Source organism: Oryx dammah, unplaced genomic scaffold (assembly GCF_014754425.2).
Source record: "Oryx dammah isolate SB20612 unplaced genomic scaffold, SCBI_Odam_1.1 HiC_scaffold_26, whole genome shotgun sequence".
In the NCBI taxonomy this organism is placed as follows: domain Eukaryota; kingdom Metazoa; phylum Chordata; class Mammalia; order Artiodactyla; family Bovidae; genus Oryx; species Oryx dammah.
The window spans coordinates 44,096,740-44,122,367 of record NW_024070210.1 but is presented as its reverse complement, the minus strand read 5'-3'; the positions used below and the strand labels follow the sequence as shown (position 1 = coordinate 44,122,367).

Here is a 25,628-nt window from a genome sequence, read left to right as displayed (position 1 = left end):
CAGGGGCAGCAGTCCTGACCCTTATTGAGACCAGGCTTTCTTTTTGCATACCTTCCTGTATACAAAAGGTCCCAGGTAGTTTTACATCATCTTATGGCCAGGGGGCCTGTTGACATTTTTATGGCTCTTATCCTAGATAAATGTCTATCAACCAGAAAACTCTTTTTCCCTTAAAGTGTTTTTTCTTTAATCTGCATCACCCTCAAAGTACTAAATAAAGTTACATTCCTGTAGAACAAAGCTGCAGTGGGTTATAACAAAGAAAGTACTTAACTCAAAGATCTAATGTTGCTAATACCAGGTCTACTACCTGTTTTTTCTACATTCCAACTATACCTACAAATAAAAGATATGAAAATTTGGCAGCAAATATTGGCTAAACAAATGAAGCCCTTAATCAGTCCTATTCTAATGAATTTGACTCCTTGGAAGACCCTACATTCCTAGGATGTTTTAAGCTTCCTGTGCCTCTCGCCTGTCGGGAGTCCACAAACAATCACATGCGCAGCTGTAAGAGTCCTGTAGGCAGGCTAGAAAGCCATAAGAGGGGTTTTTGGATGGAAACACTCTTATTATGCCCAGGAGACTTATTATTTAAAAGCTCTAAATTAACTTTTTCCAGAAAAAGGTGGTGGGGGGACAGCGCCCTGTTAATGTCAGAAGAATAGGTGGAAAGCATAGCACAGTAAAGCAGGCAGACTCTGGTTTTTGGGGGTAGATTCTCGGGAACAGGGGGTCTCCTGAGGCTCGAATCTGCCTTTGTGTATGCCGAGCCTCCTTCCTCATGACCTTTGCCACGGGCGGAGTTCCTCATGCTGGCTCCCGGCACTCAAGAGCAATGGGGAGATAAAGCACAGACTGGGAGAAAATATTTGCAAAAGACACATCTGATAGACTCACAGATATAGAGAAAAAACTAGTGGTTACCAGTGGGGAGAAGGAGGAGGGGAGGGACACTATATGGGTATAGTGGAAAAAAAGGGTTGTTATGAGATTATTTGAAATCATGTGTGTGAGTACATCAAGGCTGTATATTGTCTCCCTGTTTATTTAACTTATATGCAGAGTACATCATGTGGAATGCCAGGCTGGATGAAGCACAAGCTGGAATCAAGAATGCCAGCAGAAACATCAATAACCTCAGATATGCAGATGATACCACCCTTATGGCAGAAAGTGAAGAGGAACTAAGGAGCCTCTTGATGAAAGTGAAAGAGGAGAGTGGAAAAGCTGGCTTAAAACTCAACATTCAAAAAACTAAGATCATGGCATCTGGTCCCATCACTTCATGGCAAATAGATAGGGAAACACTGGAAACAGTGACAGACTTTATTTTTGGGGCCTCCAAAATCACTGAAGATGGTGATTACAGCCATGACATTAAAAGATGCTTGCTCTTCAGAAGAAAAGCTATGACTAACCTAGATAGCATATTAAAAAGCAGAGACATTATTTTGCCAACAAAGGTCTATCTAGTTAAAGCTATGGTTTTTCAGGTAGTCACGTATGGATGTGAGAGTTGGACTATAAAGAAAGCTGAGTGCCAAAGAATTGATACTTTTGAACTGTGGTGTTGGAGAAGACTCTTGGGAGTCCCTTGGGCTGCAAGGAGATCAAACCAGTCAATCGTAAAGGAAACCAATCCTGAATATTCACTGGAAGGATTGATGCTGAAGCTGAAGTTCCAATACTTTGACCACCTGATGCAAAGAAGTTACTCATTGCGAAAGACCCTAATGCTGGGAAAGACTGAAGACAGGAGCAGAAGGGGATGACAGAGATGGTTGGATGGCATCACCAACTCAATGGACATGAGTTTGAGCAACCTCTGGGAGTTGGTGATGGATAGGAAAGCCTGGCAAACTGCAGCCCATGGGCTTGCAAAGAGTTGGACATGACTGAGTGACTGAACTGAACTGTGCGAAACTTTTGCCATTTGTAAAACATTATATAATTTTAAAAATCTTTGATTCATTAAAAAAATCAGAAAAAGATACATGTGATAAAGCACTTATCCAATACACAAAGAACTCTTAAAACTCAATGATAAGGAAACAACATGATTTTAAAAATAAGCCAAAAAAGTTAAGAGATATCTCACCAAAGAAGATATACAAATGAAATATAAGCATATGAAAAGATGCTCCACATCATACATTATTCAGTTCAGTTCAGTCACTCAGTCATGTCCGACTCTTTGAGACTCCATGAATTGCAGCACGCCAGGCCTCTCTGTCCATCACCAACTCCCGGAGTTCACCCAAACTCATGTCCATTGAGTCAATGACGCCATCCAGCCATCTCATCCTCTGTCATCTCCTTCTCCTCCTGCCCCCAATCCCTCCCAGCATCAGAGTCTTTTCCAATGAGTCAATTCTTCACATGAGGTGGCCAAAGTACTGGAGTTTCAGCTTTAGCATCATTCCTTCCAAAGAAATCCCAGGGTTGATTTCCTTCAGAATGGACTGGTTGGATCTCCTTGCAGTCCAAGGGACTCTCAAGAGTCTTCTCCAACACCACAGTTCAAAAGCATCAGTTCTTCGGTGCTCAGCTTTCTTCACAGTCCAACTCTCACATCCATACATGACTACTGGAAAAACCATAGCCTTGACTAGACAGATCTTTCTTGGCAAAGTAATGTCTCTGCTTTTTAACGTGCTATCTAGGTTGGTCATAACTTTCCTTCCAAGGAATAAGCATCTTTTAATTTCATGGCTGTAATCACCATCTGCAGTGATTTTGGAGCCCCCCAAAATAAAGTCTGACACTGTTTCCACTGTTTCTCCATCTATTTCCCATGAAGTGATGGGACCAGATGACATGATCTTAGTTTAGGGAAATGCAAATTAAAATAGTGACACACCACTACACACCTATTAGAATGACCAGATTCTGGAACACTGACAAAACCAAATGCTGGTGAGTATGTGGAACAACAGAAATTCTCATTCATTGCTCATGGAATTCAAAACCAAACACCTCAACATAAGATTGAGCAATCAATGCTCCTTTATGTTTATCCAAAGGAGTTGAAAATTTATGTCCAAAATCTGAACACGGATATTTGTAGCAGCTTTATTCTTAATTTCCAAAATTTGGAAGCAACTAAGATGTCCTTCAGTAGGTGATCTGATAAACTGTGGTATATCCAAATTATGGAACATTACTCAGTGTTAAAAAGAAATGAGCTATCACTGCCACGTGATTTAGCAACTCCATTCCTGGGCATATGTCCAAAATAAGCAAAAACACTAATTTGAAAAGACACGTGCATCCCCATGTTCACAGAAGTATTATTTACAATTGCCAAGATATGGAAGCAGCCTAAACATATATCAACAGATAATGGATAATATATACACATATGTACAAACAAATATGGGCTATTACGCAACCATGATAAAGAATGAAATTTTACCATTTTACAACAACATGGATTAACTTGGAAGGTAGTATGCTAAGTGAAATAAGTCAGACAGAGAAAGACAACTACTTTAAGATGTCACTTATATGTGAATCTTAAAAAAACCAAATTAATGAATATAACAAAAAGGAAGTAAACTCACAGATACAGAGAACAAACTGGTGGTTACCAGTGGGGAGAGGAAAGGGGGGAGGAGCAAGACAGAGAATTAAGAATTCTCTTAATTAGAGAATTCTCTTAATAGAGAATTAAGAAGTACCAATCCTTATGAATAAAATAAACTATGGGGATATACTATATAACATAAGGAATATAGCCAACTCCATAGTAATATATAATAACTATTAATGGAGTATAACCTTTAAAAACTGAATCACATGCCATATACCTATAATTTATATAATATTGTACATCAACTGTTACTCCCAATAAAGAAAAGAAAGGTTCTATCAAATCTTGAAAAGACACAGAGGAACCTTAAATGCATATTACTAAGTGAAAGAAACCAGTCTGAATAGGCTACATACTGTATGGTTTCAATTATATGACATTCTGGAAAAGGCATAATGATGGAGACAGTTAAAAGATCAGCAGTTGCCAGAGGTTAGTGGGGAAGGAGAGATGAACAGGCAGAGCACAGAGAAGTTTCAGGACAGTGAAACCACTCTGCCTGATACTGTAGTGGTGGAAACCTGTCATTGTACATTTGTGCAAACCCAGAGAATGTACAAACCTAGCAGTGAGCCCTATTGTAAACTTGGGGCTCAGAGTGATAATGATGTGTCAGTGTAGGTTCATTAATTGTAATAAATGCACCACTCTGTGCAGGATATAGCTAAGTGGAAAGGCTGTGCATATGGAATGGCGTATCTCTGTACCTTTCTCTCAATTTTGCAGTGAACACAAAACTGTTCTAAAAAAATAGTATTTTTAAAAGTTAATGATATGTGTGTATGTGTATGTATAAAAGCCCAGTAGGCTATGCACCAGACTTTTTTTCATAACAAACATGTTGTCAGAATGTTACATTTTGGTATTGAGATTAAAAGGATGAATATTTTTCATTTGTATGCATAAGAAACCAGAAGGAAAATAAAAGGAATATTGCTCACTGTCTGGGTAAATGACCCAGTATAAATGGTGGCTGACAGACACATTGCTGAAACTAGAAAGCATTGCCAAAGTCACCATCAGAGAGAATAAAATATAATTTTATTAAGAAAAGCTGTGCTCTTCTGTGAGTTTTCATAATCGCTGGATCACACTGTACTGAAATTATTTGATTATTGATCTGTCCCTCCCACAGATAGATAAGTTCCTTTGGGCAGGCATCATCTTTTTTTACCTTTGTACCTAAGCCTAGAACATTCCTGACACAGTAAATATTTAGTAAATGACTGATGAATGAGTAAGTGAGAGAGGCTAATGAAGGGTACATTTCTCCAGAAAATGGTGACAAAGAAGAGAGTGGTCTGGAATGTTCTGTGGGAAATCCACACCAGTGTGTCTTTCATGCTCTCTGGGGGAAGTAGATACCCAAATTCGAATGACAAACATCCATTATTGAGACAAAGAGGCACTCGAATAGAGAAGAAAATTTATCTAAAATACTACAGAAAATCAACCCTGAATATTCTTTGGAAGGACTAATGCTGAAGCTGAAGCTCCAATACTTTGACCACCTGATACAAAGAGCTGACTCACTGGAAAAGACCCTGATGCAGGGAAAGATTGAGGGCAAGAAGAAAAGAGGGCAACGGAGGATAAAATGATTGGATGGCATTTCCAACTCAACGGACATGAGTTTGAGCAAGCTCTGGAAGACAGGGAAGCCTGGCATGCTGCAGTCCATGGCGTTGCAAAGAGTCAGACATGACTTGGCAACTGAACAACAGCAACAATCACAAACATCCATAATTAAGACAAAAAGACGTTTCTCGAATAGAGAAGGAAAACTTAGCTAAGATACTATAGCTAATTAAAGCATCGTTATGACATAAAACTTTCCTTTCTGTGCTGACTAAGCAAACCTTTTTATCTATCATTTCCTCCTTTGACTGAATCAGGAGAGAATTTGCCTGCAATGCAGGAGATCCTGGTTCAATTCCTGGGTTGGGAAGATCCCCTGCAGAAGGGATAGGCTCCCCACTCGTGTTCTTGGGCTTCCCTTGTGGCTCAGATGGTAAAGGATCCACCTGCAATGCGGGAGACCTGGGTTCTGTCCCTGGGTTGGGAAGATCCCCTGGAGAAGGGAAAGGCTACCCACTCCAGTATTCTGGCCTAGAGAACTCCACAGACTGTATAGTCCATGGGGTTGCAAAGAGTCGGACACAACTGAGTGACTTTCACTTTCATCAGGAGTGTGTTCTGGGCAACACACACTGATCGGTACTAGTCACACTGCCAGACAGAGCTCCCAGTGCTGGCCACTCTATTCTGATCTGATTGCTCACAGCCCAGTGATCCTTGGTGAACTGACAAAATCCACCTTCAAAGCCTAAAAGAATTCCAGACTCCCCAGGGCCCAGTCAACAAGCTTCTCTCCTATTAGCAACACCCGGAGGCTCCCAGGTTTCATAAAACCACAGATTTTACGTCAACTTACTTCTCACAGGCCCTTTGCCACCTTTCGTGTTGGTCGTTTCTTCATCAAACTTGGGGTTGTTGAGCAAATTGTGTACTCCAAGAACAGCTGAAAAGCAAAAATAATCTGTGAATAAAACTTTTGAGAAAGCTTGTTAAGATGTCCACATTGTTAATTTTCCCTTTGTAGAACAATTCTTCATACCATACAGATAAGTCTCTTGACCTCACTTGCCTTGCAAAGTGTGTGACACATGTATAGTATTAAATAAGCTTTTTTTTTTTTAAATCCCTCCTCCTAAGATCACTAGCATTCTTCGCGTCTTTCTACATCTATATATGTGGAATCGTGTAGGATCTGAGGGACAATGGTCTAGTTGTCTCAAAACTGAAAATCTGCTTAGATCTCCTAGTTAAGTAGATTCATCCCTTATGTTTTCTCATCTGTAAAATGTGAACGTGGGACTGAGTCTAATATTTTAAGCTCTAACATTATGTAGACTATAGTATGTAGTTTTTCTGGAGACAAAGGGCTGAAAGATCATGGCCCTATTTCAGTGTAAGCCTCCCCATTGCTCTCATCTCTCAGTACCGAAAAGAGTGGTTCTTTTCCCTTCTAGAGCATCCCAGGGTGGGAAATAAGATGTCAGCAATAAAAGGTCCGGTAAGCAGGCTGAGATTTTGAGTCTCCTGTACTACATAGAACTTGCACCAGAGGGCAGTACAGTATGCAGGAGACCGCTGCTGCTGCTGCTAAGTCACTTCAGTCGTGTCCGACTCTGTGCGACCCCATAGACGGCAGCCCTCCAGGCTCCCCCGTCCCTGAGATTCTCCAGGCAAGAACGCTGGAGTGGGTTGCCATTTTCTTCTCCAATGCATGAAAGTGAAAAGTGAAAATGAAGTCGCTCAGTCGTGTCTGACTCTTAGCGACCCCATGAACTACAGCCTACCAGGCTCCTCCATCCATGGGATTTTCCAGGCAAGAGTACTGGAGTGGGGTGTCATTGCCTTCTCCATTGCAGGAGACAGCACTGGCCATAACTGAACACGGAGCAGGCACTAACTGCCACTGCCCACCCAGCTTTCCCTTCCTTAACAAAACTCCAGGTGAGAAATTCCAGGAGGCCTCCTGGGGAAGGATTCCACAATAATTTGCCAGTGGTGGTAGGGGCCTACCTCTGAGCTCCTCAACTGCTGTAAACTATACTCTAGAAGGACAGCCCGTATAGCCAACAAAAGGTAAATGTTCAGAGCCAGTGAGTGTATGGGTTTAGAGTAGCAGTCAGGACCAGTCAGCCTGAGTTTAAATCCTAACTCTATGTAGGTTATGTACTATCTGTATGGCTTGAGAAGTCATTAAACGCTGCTGAGCCTGTTTCCCCATCTGTAAAACAGGGATAATCATTGCACTTTACCTATTACAAGGGTTAAATGACTTTCTATGTGTTATGCACTGTTCTAAGTGCTTTACAAATTCTTGTTAAATAAATAAGAATTTGTCACGGTGTTTTTGGCATTGTCTAGGGAGAATAAACACAGGACACTGAGACCATCCAACAAGCATATCTTGCTTTGGCCCCATATTCACTAAGCAACTTATGATTATAATTTCACTCCCCTTGTCAAGTTTTAATCTTAGAATAAGGCAGAGTTGGTTCTCCTGGGAGGAAGGAGATTATTATTACTCATGTCTTCCAATGGAATAACAATGTGAAAATTCTTGCCAAAGCTGTGGACTGTTTTTCAAAGCACTTCTATCCTGTGGGGATCTAATGACCCTAATAATGCAAATTTCCGTCCAATTAGTGCACAAATACGCAGGTATATGCATGGAATCTTTTTCAAAGGAAGTACAAGAAATGGGAGGACGCTTATATAATTCATTACATATTATTTTGTACTATTTGGGTTTTTTCTTAAAAAAAAACTTTTTACTTTATATTGGAGTATAGCCAATTAACCAGAGAAGGCAATGGCAACCCACTCTGGTACTCTTGCCTAGAAAATCCCATGGATGGAGGAGCCTGGTAGGCTGCAGTCCAGGGGGTCTCGAAGAGTCAGACATGACTGAGCGACTTCACTTTCACTTTTCACTTTCATGCATTGGAGAAGGAAATGGCAACCCACTCCAGTGTTCTTGCCTGGAGAGTCCCAGGGACGGGGGAGCCTGGTGGGCTGCTGTCTATGGGGTTGAACAGAGTCGGACACGACTGAAGTGCCTTAGCAGCAGCAGCAGTGGCAGCATACCCAATTACCAATGTTGTGACGGTTTCAGGTGCACAGCAGAGTGACTTAGCCACACATATACGTGTATCCATTCTCCCCCTAAACTCCTCTCCCATTCAGACTGCCACATAACACTGAGTAGAATTCTCTGTGCTATACAGTAGGTCGTTGTTGATTATCCATTTTAAATATAGCAATGTGTACATTTGATCCCAAATTCCCTAACTATCCCTTCCCTGGGTTTTTTCTATCTGTATGTATAACCAATTCTCAATTCACATATAATAATAATTATTATTATACTGTTGCTATTGTTAAGAAAACTAGAAAAAAATGAGCAGACTGGGCTGAATATGGATCTACTTTACTGGGGAAATATAACAGTAAAACGGGTTCTGCTCCATGGTTAGGTTAATATAACTCTAAGTGGGAATGAAAAACAGTGACTGTGGGAAAGAACAAGAAATTTTGTGATGGAAATGGAAATTTTGTGATTATAAAATGCCAAATGTGAAGCTTTTTTGAAGGCATAAGGGCTGTTATTTTATTGTTTAAGTTCTCAACACTCCTTCATATTTCTTCTCTTTGATTTCTCACAGTAACTCTTGGATTTTGTAGGATAGGCATTACTGTGGGTACTTTACAACTGAAATATGATTTTACATTTTATAGCTGAGATACGGTGAAATGTTTGTTCAGAGAGCTTAGGTGACCTGCATCCAGCATCTCAGCTGCCTAATGGCTGAAGTCAACTTGATATCATAGTAACAATCAATAGTGACACAGGGGCTCAGAGGCTGTTTCCAGGGGGTCAGTGCATGTCTGGAGGTCACAGTGCTAGACAGAAAAGCTTTCCAGAGCTGAGGACTAACCTGCAAGGTCATAGAGTTCAGTGTCGGAGGCGCTGGCCAAAGCTTCTTCCAGTTCTGGGTCCAGGGTCACCTTTTCTTCTTTATGAGTTTCTATGGGCTTTTCTTTGGGGATGAAGACTCTCCCTTAAAATCAGAAGAAAAACAAAAACATTGTGTGCTGCTGCCTTGTTACAGGGGAAGTGAACTAACCAGAGAATGTACAGCTCTGGTCATTAAGAGCTGAAGCATTAAACCAATACAGGTCTAACCAGGATTAGTGGATTAGTGACATTGGCATCATCTCAGAAATTAAGGAATCCTGGCTAGACATGCTCCTGGGTCACTGGTGGTCTTCCTGGGGCCCTGTGCACACCTCACTCTGATCCTTCCACTCTTTCTGGAAAACTTGCTCTCTGCTCTTTAACCCAATCACGTGGCTTCTCCTAAGCTCCCCTGAGCAGCTGTCCACCCCGTCTGGACCCCTATTTATTACTCTGACTGCTCCTGGACGCCTAACCCCCTAAGAACCATCTGCAGATTAATCTGGATCAGGAGTTAATTCACCATAGCTGCTCCCCAGACCTCTGCTCCGAGAACAGAAGACGACAGCTTTCCTCTTGTTATTCTCTCACTACCCTAATACTGCAAGTTAATTGGCCTTTTATTGAAGAGTTGACATTACAATTTATTTTTCCCTTCACAATTAGTCTAACAATAACCATGCTGCCATAGAAACAGCTCCATGTTTCTACTGCAAACCTTGGCTATTTGCCCAATTTGTCACTGCCCAACCTTACTTTCTTAATAAAATGATATCACCAGTGCTTCACGGGGCACTGGACGCACATGGTTCACAGCAGCTGTGACGCTGCACAGGGAAAGCCGCAGACAAGGGGCTGCTACTCCTGCTTCCGTGGCCCTAGCACAGAAGCTCAGCGATGGCATTCATTCTAACCCATGTTGTCCAGTGCCTGCACCATGCCAGTTTCTGTGCCAGGATGCAAGAGAGACACAGTCCCACCGTGGATCTCAGATTCATGCGACAAACACACAAAACTGGAAATAAGTAAACAAAAGGATGAATGTTGTCACAGTGCTGTGGGAGCAGTAAATGGATGTCATGATAGAAGGAGCGTGCTTTAGACAGAGAGGTCAGGGAAAGCTGGAGGCCCTGACATTTAAGCTGGGACTCGCAGGAGGTAAAAAACGGGGAGGCAGGTCAGAGAGAAGACGACCTTGGGGTGGGAAGAGAACTTGGCAGGTTTGGGGAATGGAGTGAGGACAGGCGGGCTGGGCTTAGTGAGGGGAGGGGAGATGCAGTCAGAGAGGTGGGCCAGGGGAGCCCCCCATGGCTGTGAGCACCATGGCGATGGTTTGAGACAGTAAGCAGGGAATGACATGATCGGATCTGTGTTTTAAGAAGACAATGGATGCCACGAGGTTATCAGCGATTCCAGCCGTATTTTGGGGACCAAGTCACTGTTATAGCTGAGAAACCTGGATAGAGGATTGGTAGCCACTTTTCCTCCAAAGGGGAGCTCAGGGTGGGGAGCTAGGATGGAGGATTTTCCTGTCTTAGTTCAGAGCTCACTCCCTGCTGAAGGAGCATCCTCGTACTCCTCAGGCCCCTTCCAGGGCTATCAGAATGTTTCTCACCACATGCTCCCTGAGGGCAGGGCAGAGTCTGCCCTGTGGTCCCAGTACCTGGCACAGGGCTCTGAAGCCAGGAGGAGGCTGGTAGATGCTGGACTAACAGGTGATTCACTGCACTGGCCTCTAGTGGAAGCATCTAACACAGCAGAAGCAGACCTGGGGTACCTGCAGCTGGGGCAGTCCCCGGCTAAGAGGAACGCGCCAGCGCTTGGTGCCACTTTACACTTCCAAACTGCTTCTCTGGGGCTTAAAAAAATATTTTTTTATGAAACAAATTTGAATACCATTACACTCGATAGAGGAGATCAGTCCTGGGTGTTCTTTGGAAGGAATGATGCTAAAGCTGAAACTCCAGTATTTTGGCCACCTCATGCGAAGAGTTGACTCATTGGAAAAGACTCTGATGCTGGGAGGGACTGGGGGCAGGAGGAAAAGGGGACGACCGAGGATGAGATGGCTGGATGGCATCACCTACTCGATGGACATGAGTCTGAGTGAATTCCGGGAGTTGGTGATGGACAGGGAGGCCTGGCGTGCTGCGATTCATGAGGCTGCAAAGAGTCGGACATGACTGAGCGACTGAACTGAACTGACACTCTTAAGTATTCAGTTCATTTTGGGCTTCCCAGGTGGTGCTAGAGGTAAAGAACCCACCTGCCAATGCAGGAGACTTAAGGGATTCGGGTTCGATCCCTGGCTGGGGAAGATCCCCTGGAGGAGGACATGGCAACCCACTCCAGTATCCTTGCCTGGAGAATTCTATGGACAGAGGAGCCTAGTGGGCTACTGTCTATAGGGTTGCAAAAAGTCGGGCACGACTGAAGCAGTTTAGCACAGCACAGCACATTCAGTTAATTAGCCTATGGGTTCCTTTTTCTGCCCCCTTACTCAAGCAGATTATTACTTTTTCGGCTAAGCAGATTTTTTTTTAAATAAATTATGGTTACCTGTGTGGGTTTCAGAAGCCAGATTCATACTTTTCTAATGACAATATTCTCTCTTTTGAACTGGCAGCTTCTTTTGTTGTTCTTGCTGTTCAGATCTTTAATTTTTCTGCACATTAGTCTGCATTTTTTTAAATTTTATTGAAGTATAATCAATTTACAATATTATATCAGTTTTAGGTATACAACAGAGTGATTCAATATTTTATAATTAGATTTAAAGTTATCACAAAAGAATGTTTATATTTTCGTGTGCTGTACAATACATCCTTGTTACTTACTTACTTTATACATGGTAGTTTGTGTTTCTTAATCCCATACCTCTGTCTCACCCTTCCTTTCCTTTCTTTCCCTTCTGGTAATGACTAGTCTGTTCTCTATTTTTAGCCTACATCTTCTGCCATGGTTCTTTTTTTTTTTTTTAAATTAATAGACTTTATTTTTTGGAGCAGCTTTAGGTTGGCATTGGAAACCACAGACAGTTCCCACGTCTGCCCTGTCCCTAATTCACAACCTCCCCTCTAATGACAGCCCACAGCACAGTGTGTACTTGTTACAACTGCTGAACCTACACTGACATAATTATCACCCATAATCTACAGTTTATACTAGTGTTCACTCTTTTTTAAAAAAAATTGGGGTACAGTTGCTTTATAACATTGTACAACAAAGTGAATGAGCTATATGTATACATATATATATCTCCTTCCTCTTTGCCCTTCCTCCAACCTGTCCCTCATCCTAGCCATCTAAGGCACCACAGGGCACCGAGCTAAGCTCCCTGTACTATGCAGCAGGTTCCACTGGCCATCTCTTTACACACGGCAGTGCACACATGTCAATCCCAATACCCCAATTCATCCCACCTCCCTCCCGGGCCATGCCCACACGTCCATTCTCCATGTCTGTCTCTATTCCTGCCCTGCAAACAGGCTCATTTGTACCAGTTATCTATATATGTGTTAATATATGATACTTGTTTTTCTCTTTCTGACTTACTTTACTTCACCTAAATATCCATCAACAGATGAATAGATAAAGACGTGGACTGTATACAATGGAATATTACTCAGCCATAAAAAGTAACACAGTTGGGTCATTTGTAGAGACACGGAGGGCTCACCCCTTGGTGGTGTACGGTCTGTGGGTCTGGACATATATACACACATGTCCACCAGCCACGATGCTTTTTAATTCTACTGAATCCAGTTCAGGCTTAGTTCCCACTGTCAAGCCAGTTCCCTCACCTGACCCTCCACAACAACACACCGGGGTACTTATGTTGTCAGACTGCACCTGTGGTCCTTACCTTTCTTTTCTCCAGTGAAGGGCACAAAGTCTTCCCTGTCTTTCTGCTCCAAAGCCTCCTTCTCCAGGTACATAAGGAGGTGCTCGCGGTCAAATGGGCCCGTGGCTGCTTTCTGTGTCTGGTCTTTCTGTCGAAATCCAGCTGGCAGCAGTGCACTCTGATGAGACAGAGGAATGAGCAGGAAAGGGGATGTCTGATGTTCTCCCTCCCTGACCCCTGCTGTGTAGAGGGGACTTGGGCAGAGCACACTTGGCAGAGATGAGGGCTGGAGCTCTGGCATACCTTTGGGGCCCTATTCACTCTAACATTCTGTGTTGATGGTGGGTGATCCCAAAGAGCTCAGGCAGAACTCAGGTGGCTGAAACAGCCTCAGACTGCTGTAGCTGCCTACATGGTGGCAAAAGGCCAGCCACCCTTCACAGCCTCTTTCCTTATAGATCCCACTTAGGTCTGTCCAGCAGTGCTCCCAGGCACGCATATGGAAGAGGCAATATGGCCACACTCTCTTATTTCTTTTTTTTTAAAAAAAAGCTTTTTTGTCTGTGTTGGGTCTTCATTGTCTTGTGGGCTTCTCTAGATGTGGCACTCAGGCTTAGTTCTTCTGAGTCATGTGGGATCTTAAGTTTCCCATCCAGGGATCGAACCCATCTCCCTTGCATTGGAAGGTGGATTCTTAACCACTGGACCACCAGGGAAGTCCCCACACTCATTTCTAATCTCTCCTGGGAAACATCCAAGCTGGTAAGTGAACATTATAATAGCTATTGATATCTGCTTGATTAAACATAGAGGTATTTTTTTTTAATTAAAAAGTAAAAAAAGATATTTGTATTTTTTTAAAGTAAAACAATATCCAAATTATCTGGCATTATAGAATATCACATAAATATTTTAGTGGATGTTTTTATTTATAGTAAAATCAACATTTTAGATGTCTCTGCCTCTAAGTTTGAGATAATACTAGCAGGGCTGAAGAAAGTGCTTGCTAAACAAACATTATAACAAGCTATTTACCTTTGTAAGAGCTCATAAAAACAGGAGATGCTCCATTTAAATTTATTTGATATTACAGTTACAGTTATTCTAATCTATCCATTATTGTGAGATCACCAAGATTTTAACTTGTTTATATATGTTAAAGAAATGAGATATTAAAAATATCTGCTTTGGGGGTTAAAGATTTGGTTTAAATACCATCTCTGACATCTACCAGGTTACCAGTATGGGATCTTATGTAAATTACTTTTCCTGGTCTGTCCCCTTATTTATGAAATGGGGATAATATAATTTAAGTCAAGGACTTCTGGGCCCAGCAGAATACATGACTCAGAAGAAACTTGGTCATGTTTGTTTCCTCTTTCTTTTTCCTTTCTTTTTCCATAAGTCAGTCTAGTCCTTCTTGGAGTCAATGGAAAATATTTTCTGGCATTTACATTAAACTGGTTTTTGAGAAATGAAATTGCCATATCAAGTATGTGGCTACTGAGGTTCTCCATGGTTTATAAAAAAGTAAGTGACTCAGAACCAGTTAGAGAAGAACACAGAATCTGCATTTGGAGCTCAGGGATTCCTATACTATTGTTTTAAGGACATGCTATATCATTCATCCCACCTTATCACTAACCACCTGCTTCAGTTCCAGGTCACTAACCTCAGGATCTAGGTCATCAAGAACATTTTCCAACTGTTTCAGTTCCTCTTCTGAGAGTTTGCCAAGAAGCTCATCTTCATCAATGTTCTTGTATTTCTCCAGCTCTTTTTGAAAAGGGAGTGCCATGGTTTCTTATATGTCTTTCTCATGGGCCACGAACATTTAACTGTGCCAGCTTCCTAAGACTTCAGAATACTAATAAGAAGAAAGAAAGACTGTTATCTCCTTTCGATAAATAGGACTTATTAGCAGGAGACAGAGCTATGCTATCTGCCCATGGAATCTTTCCACTGGACGAAATAGTCAACAAAATAAGTAGTATTATCTTCATCTATAGAGCAGCCTGTCTGCTTACAAAGTATTTTCATGCATATTATCTCCCTTATTTAGATTTTTACAATGACGTGGAAAGGAAGCCTGGAGAGAGATAGATGTCACATTTTACACATGAATATGCTGAGGCCCAAGTGAAATATGAGGCAAGGGGGCAGGGCACAACTTTTAAAAAAGAATGACATAGCCATAGGACATGACAAAAATTGGTTAGAACCAACAAGGTCCAAGGTGCCAGAAGATGCGACTTCCAGTGGACACTGAGCCTTATTATATGCTCACTGTAACACATTAGCATCTAAATGACACACCCACAGGAGCCATGAAAGTCCTGAGGTCAACCAGCAAAGGCCAAAAAGTGGGCAGTGGCCCATTTCCTGGAAATCTCCACCCTTTTGCCCAAATAGCTGAAATACTCCTCCCCCTTATTCAATTTCAGTTTCAGCTTAAGTTCAGTTGCTCCGTCGTGTCTGACTCTTTGTGATCCCATGGACTGCAGCATGCCAGGCTTCTCTGTCCTTCACAGTGTCCCAGAGTTTGATCAAGCTCATGTCCATTGAGTCGGTGATGCCATCCAACCATCTCAACCTCTGTCATCCCCTTCTCCTTCCGCCCTCAATCTTTCCCAGCATCAGGGTCTTTTTCAAATGAGTCAGCTCTTCGCATCAGGTGGCCAAAATATTGGAGTTTCAGCTTCAACATCAGTCCTTCCAATGAATACTCAGGACTGATCTCCTTTAGGATGAACTGGTTGGATCTCCTTGCAGTCCAAGGGACTCTCAAGAGTCTTCTCCAACACCACAGTTCAAAGGCATCAATTCTTCAGTGCTCAGCTTTCTTTATAGTCCAACTCTCACATCCATTCATGACTAAGGGAAAAACTATAGCTTTGACTAGATGGACCTTTGTTGGCAAAGTAATATCTCTGCTTTTGAAATATGCTCTCTAGGTTGGTTATAACTTTTCTTCCAAGGAACAAGTGTCTTCTAATTTCATGGCTGTAGTCACCATCTGCAGTGATTTTGGAGCCCAAAAAAATAAAGTCTGTAACAGTTTCCATTGTTTCCCTATCTATTTGCCATGAAGTAATGGGACCTGATGCCATGTTCTTGGTTTTCTGAATGTTGAGTTTTAAGCCAGCTTTTCTACTCTCCTCTTTCACTTTCATCAAAAGGCTCTTTAGTTCCTCTTTGCTTTCAGTCATAAGGGTGGTGTCATCTGCATATCTGAGGTTATTGATATTTCTCCTGGCAATCTTGATTGCAGCTGTGCTTCATCCAGTCCAACATTTCTCATGATGTACTCTGCATGTAAGTTAAATAGGCAGGGTGACAATATACAGCCTTGAACACTTCTTTCTCGATTTGGAACCAGTCTGTTGTTCCATGTTCAGTACTAATTGTTGCTCCTTGACCTGCATACAGATTTCTCAGGAGGCAGGTCAGGTGGTTTGGTATTCCCATCTCTTTAAGAATTTTCCACAGTTTGTTGTGATCCACACAGTCAAAGGCTTTGGTGTAGTCATATAGCAGAAGTAGATGTTTTTCTGGAACTCGCTTGCTTTTTTGATGATCTAGATGGCAATTTGATCTCTGGCTCCTGTGTCTTCTCTAAATCCAGCCTGAACATCTGGAATTTCACAGTTCATGGAATTTCACAGTTGAAGCCTGGCTTGGAAAATTTTGAGCATCACTTTGCTAACATGTGAGATGAGTGCAGTTGTGCCGTAGTTTGAGCATTCTTTGGCATTGCCTTTCTTTGGGATTGGAATGAAAACTGATCTTTTCCAGTCCTGTGGCCACTGCTGAGTTTTCCAAACTTGCTGGCATATTGAGTGTGGCACTTTCACAGCATCATCTTTTAGGATTTGAAATAGCTCAACTGGAATTCCATCACCTCCACTGGCTTTGTTCATAGAGATGCTTCCTAAGGCCCAGTTGCCCCCTCCCCCTCATTAGCCTATGAAATTACCCATTGCCATAAAAACTGACAACCCCATACCCTGGTGCTGCTCTATCCTCCCGGGACGGCCCACACTCTGTCTGTGAAGTGTGTTTCTAAATAAATGTACTTCATACCTATAACTTTAGAGAAGGCAAAGGCACCCCACTCCAGTACTCCTGCCTGGAAAATCCCATGGACAGAGGAGCCTGGTAGGCTGCAGTCCATGGGGTCGCTAAGAGTCGGACACCACTGAGCAACTTAGCAGCAGCAGCAGCAGCAGCAACCTATAACTTTGTCTCTCACTGAATTCATTCTGCAATGAGACATCAAGAACCCAAGCTTCATTAAGTCCTGAGATCAGGTGTGTGCTCTCAGTTAAAAGATCGCAGGTTCAAACCCCAATCAGAGTTGCATGGTTTACGCAAGCAACTGAGCGCCTTGCTTGAGGTCTCAGAGCTGGGATGTGCCAGGCCTGTGGAGTCCCCGTGGAGTGAATGCCTTCCCACCAGATTACTTTGCCTCCTTCAGCTTTCCACAGAGAACAACAATGAAAAACAATGCACTAATTGTAAAGCAGTTGTACGGAGCAGACTTGTGTCTTTTCAGAGGGAGAGTGATGTGAAGAATACAAAATGGGGCTCATTCAGGAAAGAGAGTTTGAACCATCCATGTGAGAAAGCATTGTCAAGAAACTCCCCTGCAAGTAAACTAAGACAGAGTCTAAAATTCTGGCTACTCTCTCCACTCTTCTCCCTTCTTTTCTTCTTTCGACACCTCCTATTCTCTTTCTAGTCTCACTTTCTTTTTGTTTCTAGAGCCATTCTCCCTAATTCTTTGTGCATGCTAAGTCACTCCAGTCGTGTCTGATTCTTTGTGATCCCATGGACTGTAGCCCACCAGGCTCCTCTGTCCACGGGATTCTCCAGGGAAGAATACTGGAGTGGGTTGCCATGTCCTACTCCAGGGGATCTTCTCAACCGAGGAAATGAACCCACATCTCTTATGTCTCCTGCATTGGCAAGTAGGTTCTTTACCACCTGCTGCCACCTGGGAAGCTGTAATTCTTTGTACCCCAACTATTCTTTTTTCAACTTTCTCTTTTTATACTCAGTTAAGTTCAGTTGCTCAGTCGTGTCCGACTCTTTGCGACCCCATGAATTGCAGCATGCCAGGTCTCCCTGTCCATCACCAACTCCCGAAGTTCACTTAGACTCACGTCCATCGAGTCAGTGATGCCATCCAGCCATCTCATCCTCTGTCGTCCCCTTCTCCTCCTGCCCCCAATCCCTCCCAGCATCAGAGTCTTTTCCAATGAGTCAACTCTTCGCATGCGGTGGCCAAGTACTGGAGTTTCAGCTTCAGCATCATTCCTTCCAAAGAAATCCCAGGGCTGATCTCCTTCAGAATGGACTGGTTGGATCTCCTTGCAGTCCAAGGGACTCTCAAGACTATTCTCCAACACCACAGTTCAAAAGCATCAATTCTTCGGTGCTCAGCCTTCTTCACAGTCCAACTCTCACAACCATACATTACCACAGGAAAAACCATAGCCTTGACTAGACGGACCTTAGTTGGCAAAGTAATGTCTCTGCTTTTGAATATACTGTCTAGGTTGGTCATAACTTTTCTTCCAAGGAGTAAGCGTCTTTTAATTTCATGGTTGCAATCACCATCTGCAATGATTTTGGAGCCCCCCAAAATAAAGTCTGACACTGTTTCCACTAGTTCCCCATCTATTTCCCATGAAGTGATGGGACCAGATGCCATGATCTTTGTTTTCTGAATGTTGAGCTTTAAGCCAACTTTTTCACTCTCTTCTTTCACTTTCATCAAGAGGCTCTTTAGTTCCTCTTCACTTTCTGCCATAAGGGTGGTGTCATCTGCATATTTGAGGTTATTGATATTTCTCCCAGTAATCTTGATTCCAGCTTGTGCTTCTTCCAGTCCAGCATTTCTCATGATGTACTCTGCATAGAAGTTAAATAAGCAGGGTGACAATATACAGCCTTGACGTACTCCTTTTCCTATTTGGAACCAGTCTGTTGTTCCATGTCCAGTTCTAACTGCTGCTTCCTGACCTGCATACAGATTTCTCAAGAGGCAGGTCAGGTGGTCTGGTATTCCCATCTCTTTCAGAATTTTCCACAGTTTATTGTGATCCACACAGTCAAAGGCTTTGGCATAGTCAATAAAGCAGAAATAGATGTTTTTCTGGAACTCTCTTGCTTTTTCCATGATCCAGCAGATGTTGCCAATTTGATCTCTGGTTCCTCTGTCTTTTCTAAAACCAGCTTGAACATCAGGAAGTTCACAGTTCATGTATTGCTGAAGCCTGGCTTGGAGAATTTTGAGCATTACTTTACTAGCATGTGAGATGAGTGCAATTGTGCGGTAGTTTGAGCATTGTTTGGCATGGCCTTTCTTTGGAATTGGAATGAAAACTGACCTTTTCCAGTCCTGTGGCCACTGCTGAGTTTTCCAAATTTGCTGGCATATTGAGTGCAGCACTTTCACAGCATCATCTTTCAGGATTTGAAATAGCTCCACTGGAATTCCATCACCTCCACTAGCTTTGTAGCGATGCTTTCCAAGGCCCACTTGACTTCACATTCCAGGGTGTCTGGCTCTAGATTAGTGATCACACCATCATGATTATCTGAGTCGTGAAGATCTTTTTTGTACAGTTCTTCTGTGTATTCTTGCCACCTCTTCTTAATATCTTCTGCTTCTGTTAGGTCCATACAATTTCTGTCCTTTATCGAGCCCATCTTGGCATGAAATGTTCCCTTGGTATCTCTAATTTTCTTGAAGAGATCTCTAGTCTTTCCCATTCTGTTGTTTTCCTCTATTTCTTTGCATTGATGACTGAAGAAGGCTTTCTTATCTCTTCTTGCTATTCTCTGGAACTCTGCATTCAGATGCTTATATCTTTCCTTTTCTCCTTTGCTTTTCACCTCTCTTCTTTTCACAGTTATTTGTAAGGCCTTCCCAGACAGCCATTTTGCTTTTTTGCATTTCTTTTCCATGGTGATGGTCTTGATCTCTGTTTCCTGTACACAAACCTCATTCCATAGTTCATCAGGCACTCTATCTATCAGATCTAGGCCCTTAAATCTATTTCTCATTTCCACTATATAATCATAAGGGATTTGATTTAGGTCATACCTGAATGGTCTAGTGGTTTTCCCTACTTTCTTCAATTTACGTCTGAATTTGGTAATAAGGAGTTCATGATCTGAGCCACAGTCAGCTCCCAGTCTTGTTTTTGTTGACTGTATAGATCTTCTCCATCTTTGGCTGCAAAGAATATAATCAATCTGATTTCGGTGTTGACCATCTGGTGATGTCCATGTGTACAGTCTTCTCTTGTGTTGTTGGAAGAGGGTGTTTGCTATGACCAGTTTTCTTGGCAAAACTCTATTAGTCTTTGCCCTGCTTCATTCCGTATTCCAAGGCCAAATTTGCCTGTTACTCCAGGTGTTTCTTGACTTCCTACTTTTGCATTCCAGTCCCCTATAATGAAAACGACGTCTTTTTTGGGTGTTAGTTCTAAAAGGTCTTGTAGGTCTTCATAAAACCGTTCAACTTCAGCTTCTTCAGTGTTACTGGTTGGGGCATAGACTTGGATAACTGTGATGTTGAATGGTTTGCCTTGGAGATGAACAGAGATCATTCTGTCATTTTTGAGATTGCATTCAAGTACTGCATTTTGGACTCTTTTGTTGACCATGATGGCTACTCCATTTCTTCTGAGGGATTCCTGCCCGCTGTAGTAGATATAATGGTCATCTGAGTTAAATTCACCCATTCCAGTCCATTTTAGTTCACTGATTCCTAGAATGTCGATGTTCACTCTTGCCATCTCGTTTGACCACTTCCAATTTGCCTTGTTTCATGGACCTGACATTCCAGGTTCCTATGCAATATTGCTCTTTACAGCATCCGACCTTGCTTCTATCACCAGTCACATCCACGGCTGAGTATTGTTTTTTCTTTGGCTTCATCCCTTCATTCTTTCTGGAGTTATTTCTCCACTGATTTCCAGTAATATCCAGCTGTGGATGTGACTTTTTATACTACCTCCCTCCTAAACTTCCACTCAAAATGAAAATATTCTCCAATCCCTTCTTTCTGGCAGAGGGACTTTACCAATCTTCTCTAAAAAGATAATACTGCATTCAGGAAATAGCAATGTGCTTAACTGACTGTGTTTCTCCTTTGGCAGTATTAATATCAAGCAGATATTTCAAGGAAATAAATACTTGCATAAACCTACTGTTTGCCAGGTATGGTTCTAAAAAACAGGAATACACAGATAAATAAGATATGACCTCTTCCCCAAGGAGATCACAGCTCAGTGATATATATGTATATGTGTGTGTGTGTATATATATACATATATATGTACATACGTATAGGATGTCTTCCCTATACGTCTTGCCAAAGAACCAGGGCTTTATTCTGTTCCAGATGGGGAGTTACCATACATTTTTCAATAGGTATATAACCTTTGATATATAGGCTGCAAAGCTTGTTACAGCCCTCAGCCAGTGCAGCCAGCCCAATGGTGCACCCTGAGGAGACTCAGGATAGGAAAGAACAGAATACTAGCCCTAGATAAGGTGCATATCAAACGAATGATTTCAGTGAGCCCAGTCTTTTGCAGCTCCCCACACATTAAAAAGTGCTAAATTCATTAACTTGAGTTGTTTGGTTTTCATTAATTAGTAGTAATCTTTTGATGGTCTGATTCCCTGGTTTTTGTAGCAAAAAACCCTATATATACGGGTTCCTAGCATACCTCTCAGAGTTATCTGAGAGACTTCTGACCAGGTTTGAGTCCTCAGAAAGTCCACTGAATAAAACACAATTCTCAGCTTTGAGGTTGTGCTTTTTTTTTTTCCAGTTGACAAGTGTTATAACAGAAGGCATGAACACAGTAGGATGGGGTGGGGGAGTTGAGTGGAAACTGAAAAAAGTTGTGTTTGACTCTTGAAGGAAAAGGCCATAAGGTGGATGATGTATGCAGGGAAAGGCAACAGCATGAACAAAGGTACAGGATAAGGAAGTACATGAGGGACTTCCCTGCTGGTTCAGTGGTTAAGACCTTGCACTTCGACTGCCGGGGACTCTGGTTCGATAGCTGGTTGGGAAACAAAGATCCCATATGTTGCAAGATGTGGCGAAAAAACAAAAATAAAACAAAGACAAAAAAGAAAGTACATGATGCTTGGTGAATGGCTGGTGTGGCTAGAGGGGAGGAGCAGGGGGGAGAGGAAACAACAAAAGACAAGGTGGGGAGGCCTGAGAAGAGCCTTCCCTATACATCTCACCAAAATCTGGGCTTTGTTCTGTTCCAGACGGGGAGTCACTACACATTTTTCAAGTAGAGGAGTTGGTCTGAGAAGACTTGTTTTCAATAAGATAATTCAAATGGTAAGAATGAAAAACAGGTTGTTATAGAAAGAGATTGGATGTGGGTGGGCCACTTAAGAGCTATTGGAATATTGTTCCTCTCTCCTTATTTCTACTGTTTACCATGTACCAGTTTTTGGTTTTCTTTTTTGGTGTCTTTTCCATATCCAATGTAACTCTCTTTCCCTTCCACCAGCCTCCCTTCTTTTAAACTTCAATTGCAATATTTCAGTAAAAAAACAAAACAAAACAGAAAAACCCTATCCTACTAAAGTCAGAGAAACCAACTGGACTGTAGACACTGTTTTCTGGTCCCAACTACCACTAATTTATTATGTGAGTCTGGACAAGAATCTCAGCCTGCCATGCTCTTAGCTATCAAATGAAATGGTTGAACTACCCTATCAAATAGATTCTAAGACACACAGTTTCTCACATTTAACACTTGGAAACTGAGGACTGTTCCACAACTGACGGTCCTACAATTACTTGTGACCTAGCAGTGGTCAAGAAGTCATATCTGCCATGCCTATATATACATAAATATGAAAAGCAACAGCTTCGAAACTAGCAAAAGGGGTGTCAGGAATTTGCAAAATGTCCCAGGAACTTTTTAAAAGAGTGAAACACTCTTTTAAAACTTATCATAAGGTTTAAGAGCCAACATCAAAGGCTTTTAGATCTTTTACAGGTTTTAAAAATTTAATTTAAATAATTTACCATTTATTTAAAATTTTAAAAATTACCACTCTTCATGGCATGGAGGAGATATTGTGTGGGAAAGACCAGTGATTCAGAAAGTTGGAATCTGAGCATGAAGAAGCTTTAGACCATTAACCAATTCATTTCCATTTTCCCTTATTATGTACGCACACAGGTGATATATGATTTTTTTTAACTATGCATATTCATAGATGCTTTATTTGTAATAGCCAAAACCATAAACAACCTGAATGATCATTAGTAGGTGAGTAGATAAACAAATTGTGGTACATCCACCTAATGGGACTGAGAAGCAGAATATTTCCTGCCATATCAGTAAACAAAGGATCTCACAGTCATCAGTGATTGCAGCCACCGTCAATGCTGAGCCCCAAAGGAACTTGGAAAGGAAAGAATACCTGCCATCTAGCAGCCATCAGACCACAGTCATGCTCTAGAGTAAGCCTTGAGGAAAGTCAGGATGTGAAAACACAGGATAGTGGCCCCAGAGAGGTGAGGTATATATCAAAGGAATGATTTCAGTGAGCCCAGACTCCTGCATCTTCCCATACATAGAAAACTACTAAGTTCCTTAATTTGAGATATCTGGTTTCCCTTTAATTAACAATAATCTTCTGACGTTCAGATTACTTGCCCTTTGTGGCAAAACTTCTATATAATCTGCCACCCCCATTTGCCTCCTCAAAGTGGTATCTCCGGATTACTTGAGATGCTGTCTCCCAGGCTTGACATCCTAAAAATTCCCACTGAATATAACATAACTCTCAACTTTTAGGTTGTGAGTATTTTTTAAGTCAACAGAATCTACTCAGAAATAAAAAGTAATGAACTATTGATACACACAACAACATAGATGAATCTCAAAACAATTATACTGAATGAAAGAAGCCACATCAAAAAGAATGCATGTGGCATGGTTCCATTTGTCTAAAATTCTAGAAAATGTAAACTGATCTATATGACAGTAAGCATATCAGTAGTTGCTTAGGGATAGAAGAGAGGTAAGGAGGGGAAGAGGAGTATGACGGGGCATGAAGAAATTTGGTGGGTTTCTCATAATGGTTTCATAGGTGTATGCATTTGTCAAAACTCATAAAACTTTTGCTTCAAATATGTGCAATTTGTTGAATGTCAATTCAAAAAACTATGTGTAAATCTAAAACAGCTCTTCAATAAAGTAAAAAATACATTTTTAAGAAGGATCACTTTTCTTTTTCGTAATGCTGCATGCCTTTCAGGATCTTAGTTCCCTGGCCAGGGACTGAACCCAGGCCCTGACAGTTAAAGAACCAAGTCCTAACCACTGGACAACCAGGGAATTCCCAAGAAGGGTCACATTTTATTTGGTAGCATGGGCACTTCCCTAGCGGTCCAGTGGTTAAGACTTCATGTTTCCAATGCAGGGCGTGCAAGTTTGATCCCTGATGGGGGGGGTGGGGCAGAGGGAAAAAGATCCCACATGCTGTGCGATGTAGACAAATGAAAAAAATAAAGACAATAATTGGCAGAATTTTTCTTCACAGTGCTATGTAAAATATTGGTATATTTTATGACTGATGGTATCTTAGATAAGATTCTATTTGTAGTTCTGGTCCAGAATTCTCCAAGTATACCCCAACTTCTTACCTTCCCCTGAAACAGACTAGTTCTGGTTTTCTTGATCATACCATTAATTTACCAATCGTGCATATGTGTTCGTGTGCGTGTTCAGTCGTTCAGTCGTGTCCGACTCTTTGTGACCCTATGGACTATAGTCTGCCAGGCTCCTCTGTCCATGGGATTCTCCAGGCAAGAATACTGGAGTGGGTTGCCATTTCCCCCTTTAGGGGATCTTCCCTACCCAGGGATTGAACCCACATCTCCTGCATCTCCTGAACTGGCAGGCAAATTCTTTACCACTGAGCCACCTGGGAAGCTGAATCTACCACTCACTTCCAAAACTCTGATCAGCTGAATTTCCTCCCTTACCACCCTGTCTCACTGGTTACCACTTCCACTGGATTCTTTTCACATCACCCTTTTCTGTCAGTCTTGTTTTAGATCTTTGTTCCTTTGGACTTGGAGTACCCTCATTGCATTTTTAAAGGATTCTATTCTTCCCTCTAAGCCACCAGAGTCCCATAGTTAGATCATCTTTCTTCACACTGCAAACAAGCCACTTCCCTGATTAAGGACTTACAATGGCTCCCTTTTGTCTACAGAATGAAATTTACATAACCTAGCATCCCAAGCTCCCACTATTTGGCTTTGATCTCCACTTTGTATTTTCTTTCTTCATAACTTTCCTAAGGGAGCCCTCCAATCCAGCCAAAATGGTTTATTCACTCTATGTGGTAGGCAGAATAATGGTGCCCTAAAGATGTCCATATGCTAATCCCCAGAATCTGGGATGTTACTTTGCATGGCAAAAAGGACTGGGTGTGATTAAATCAAGGATCGTAAACTAGGGAGACTATCCTGGATTATCTGGGTGGGCCCACTGTAATCACAAAGGCTCTTAAAAGATGGGAGAGGAAGGTAGAAGAGTCAGAGAATGAGACGTGATGACAGAAGCAGAGGGACAGAGTGACGC

General features: G+C 42.0%; 1 protein-coding gene across 1 annotated transcript in view; it reads right to left on the bottom strand.

The window, feature by feature from the left end:
- Positions 1 to 25,628, bottom strand: part of TMOD2 (tropomodulin 2) — a 61,402-nt gene that overhangs the window by 27,490 nt on the left and 8,284 nt on the right. Inside the window, exons 2-5 of the mRNA XM_040226525.1 lie at positions 14,642 to 14,836; positions 12,991 to 13,147; positions 9,106 to 9,228; positions 6,030 to 6,116 (exon numbers count right to left, since the gene is read on the bottom strand). Of these exons, the coding sequence (XP_040082459.1) occupies positions 6,030 to 6,116; positions 9,106 to 9,228; positions 12,991 to 13,147; positions 14,642 to 14,767 (493 nt within the window). The 5' untranslated portion in view covers positions 14,768 to 14,836. The remainder of the gene's footprint in view (positions 1 to 6,029; positions 6,117 to 9,105; positions 9,229 to 12,990; positions 13,148 to 14,641; positions 14,837 to 25,628) is intronic.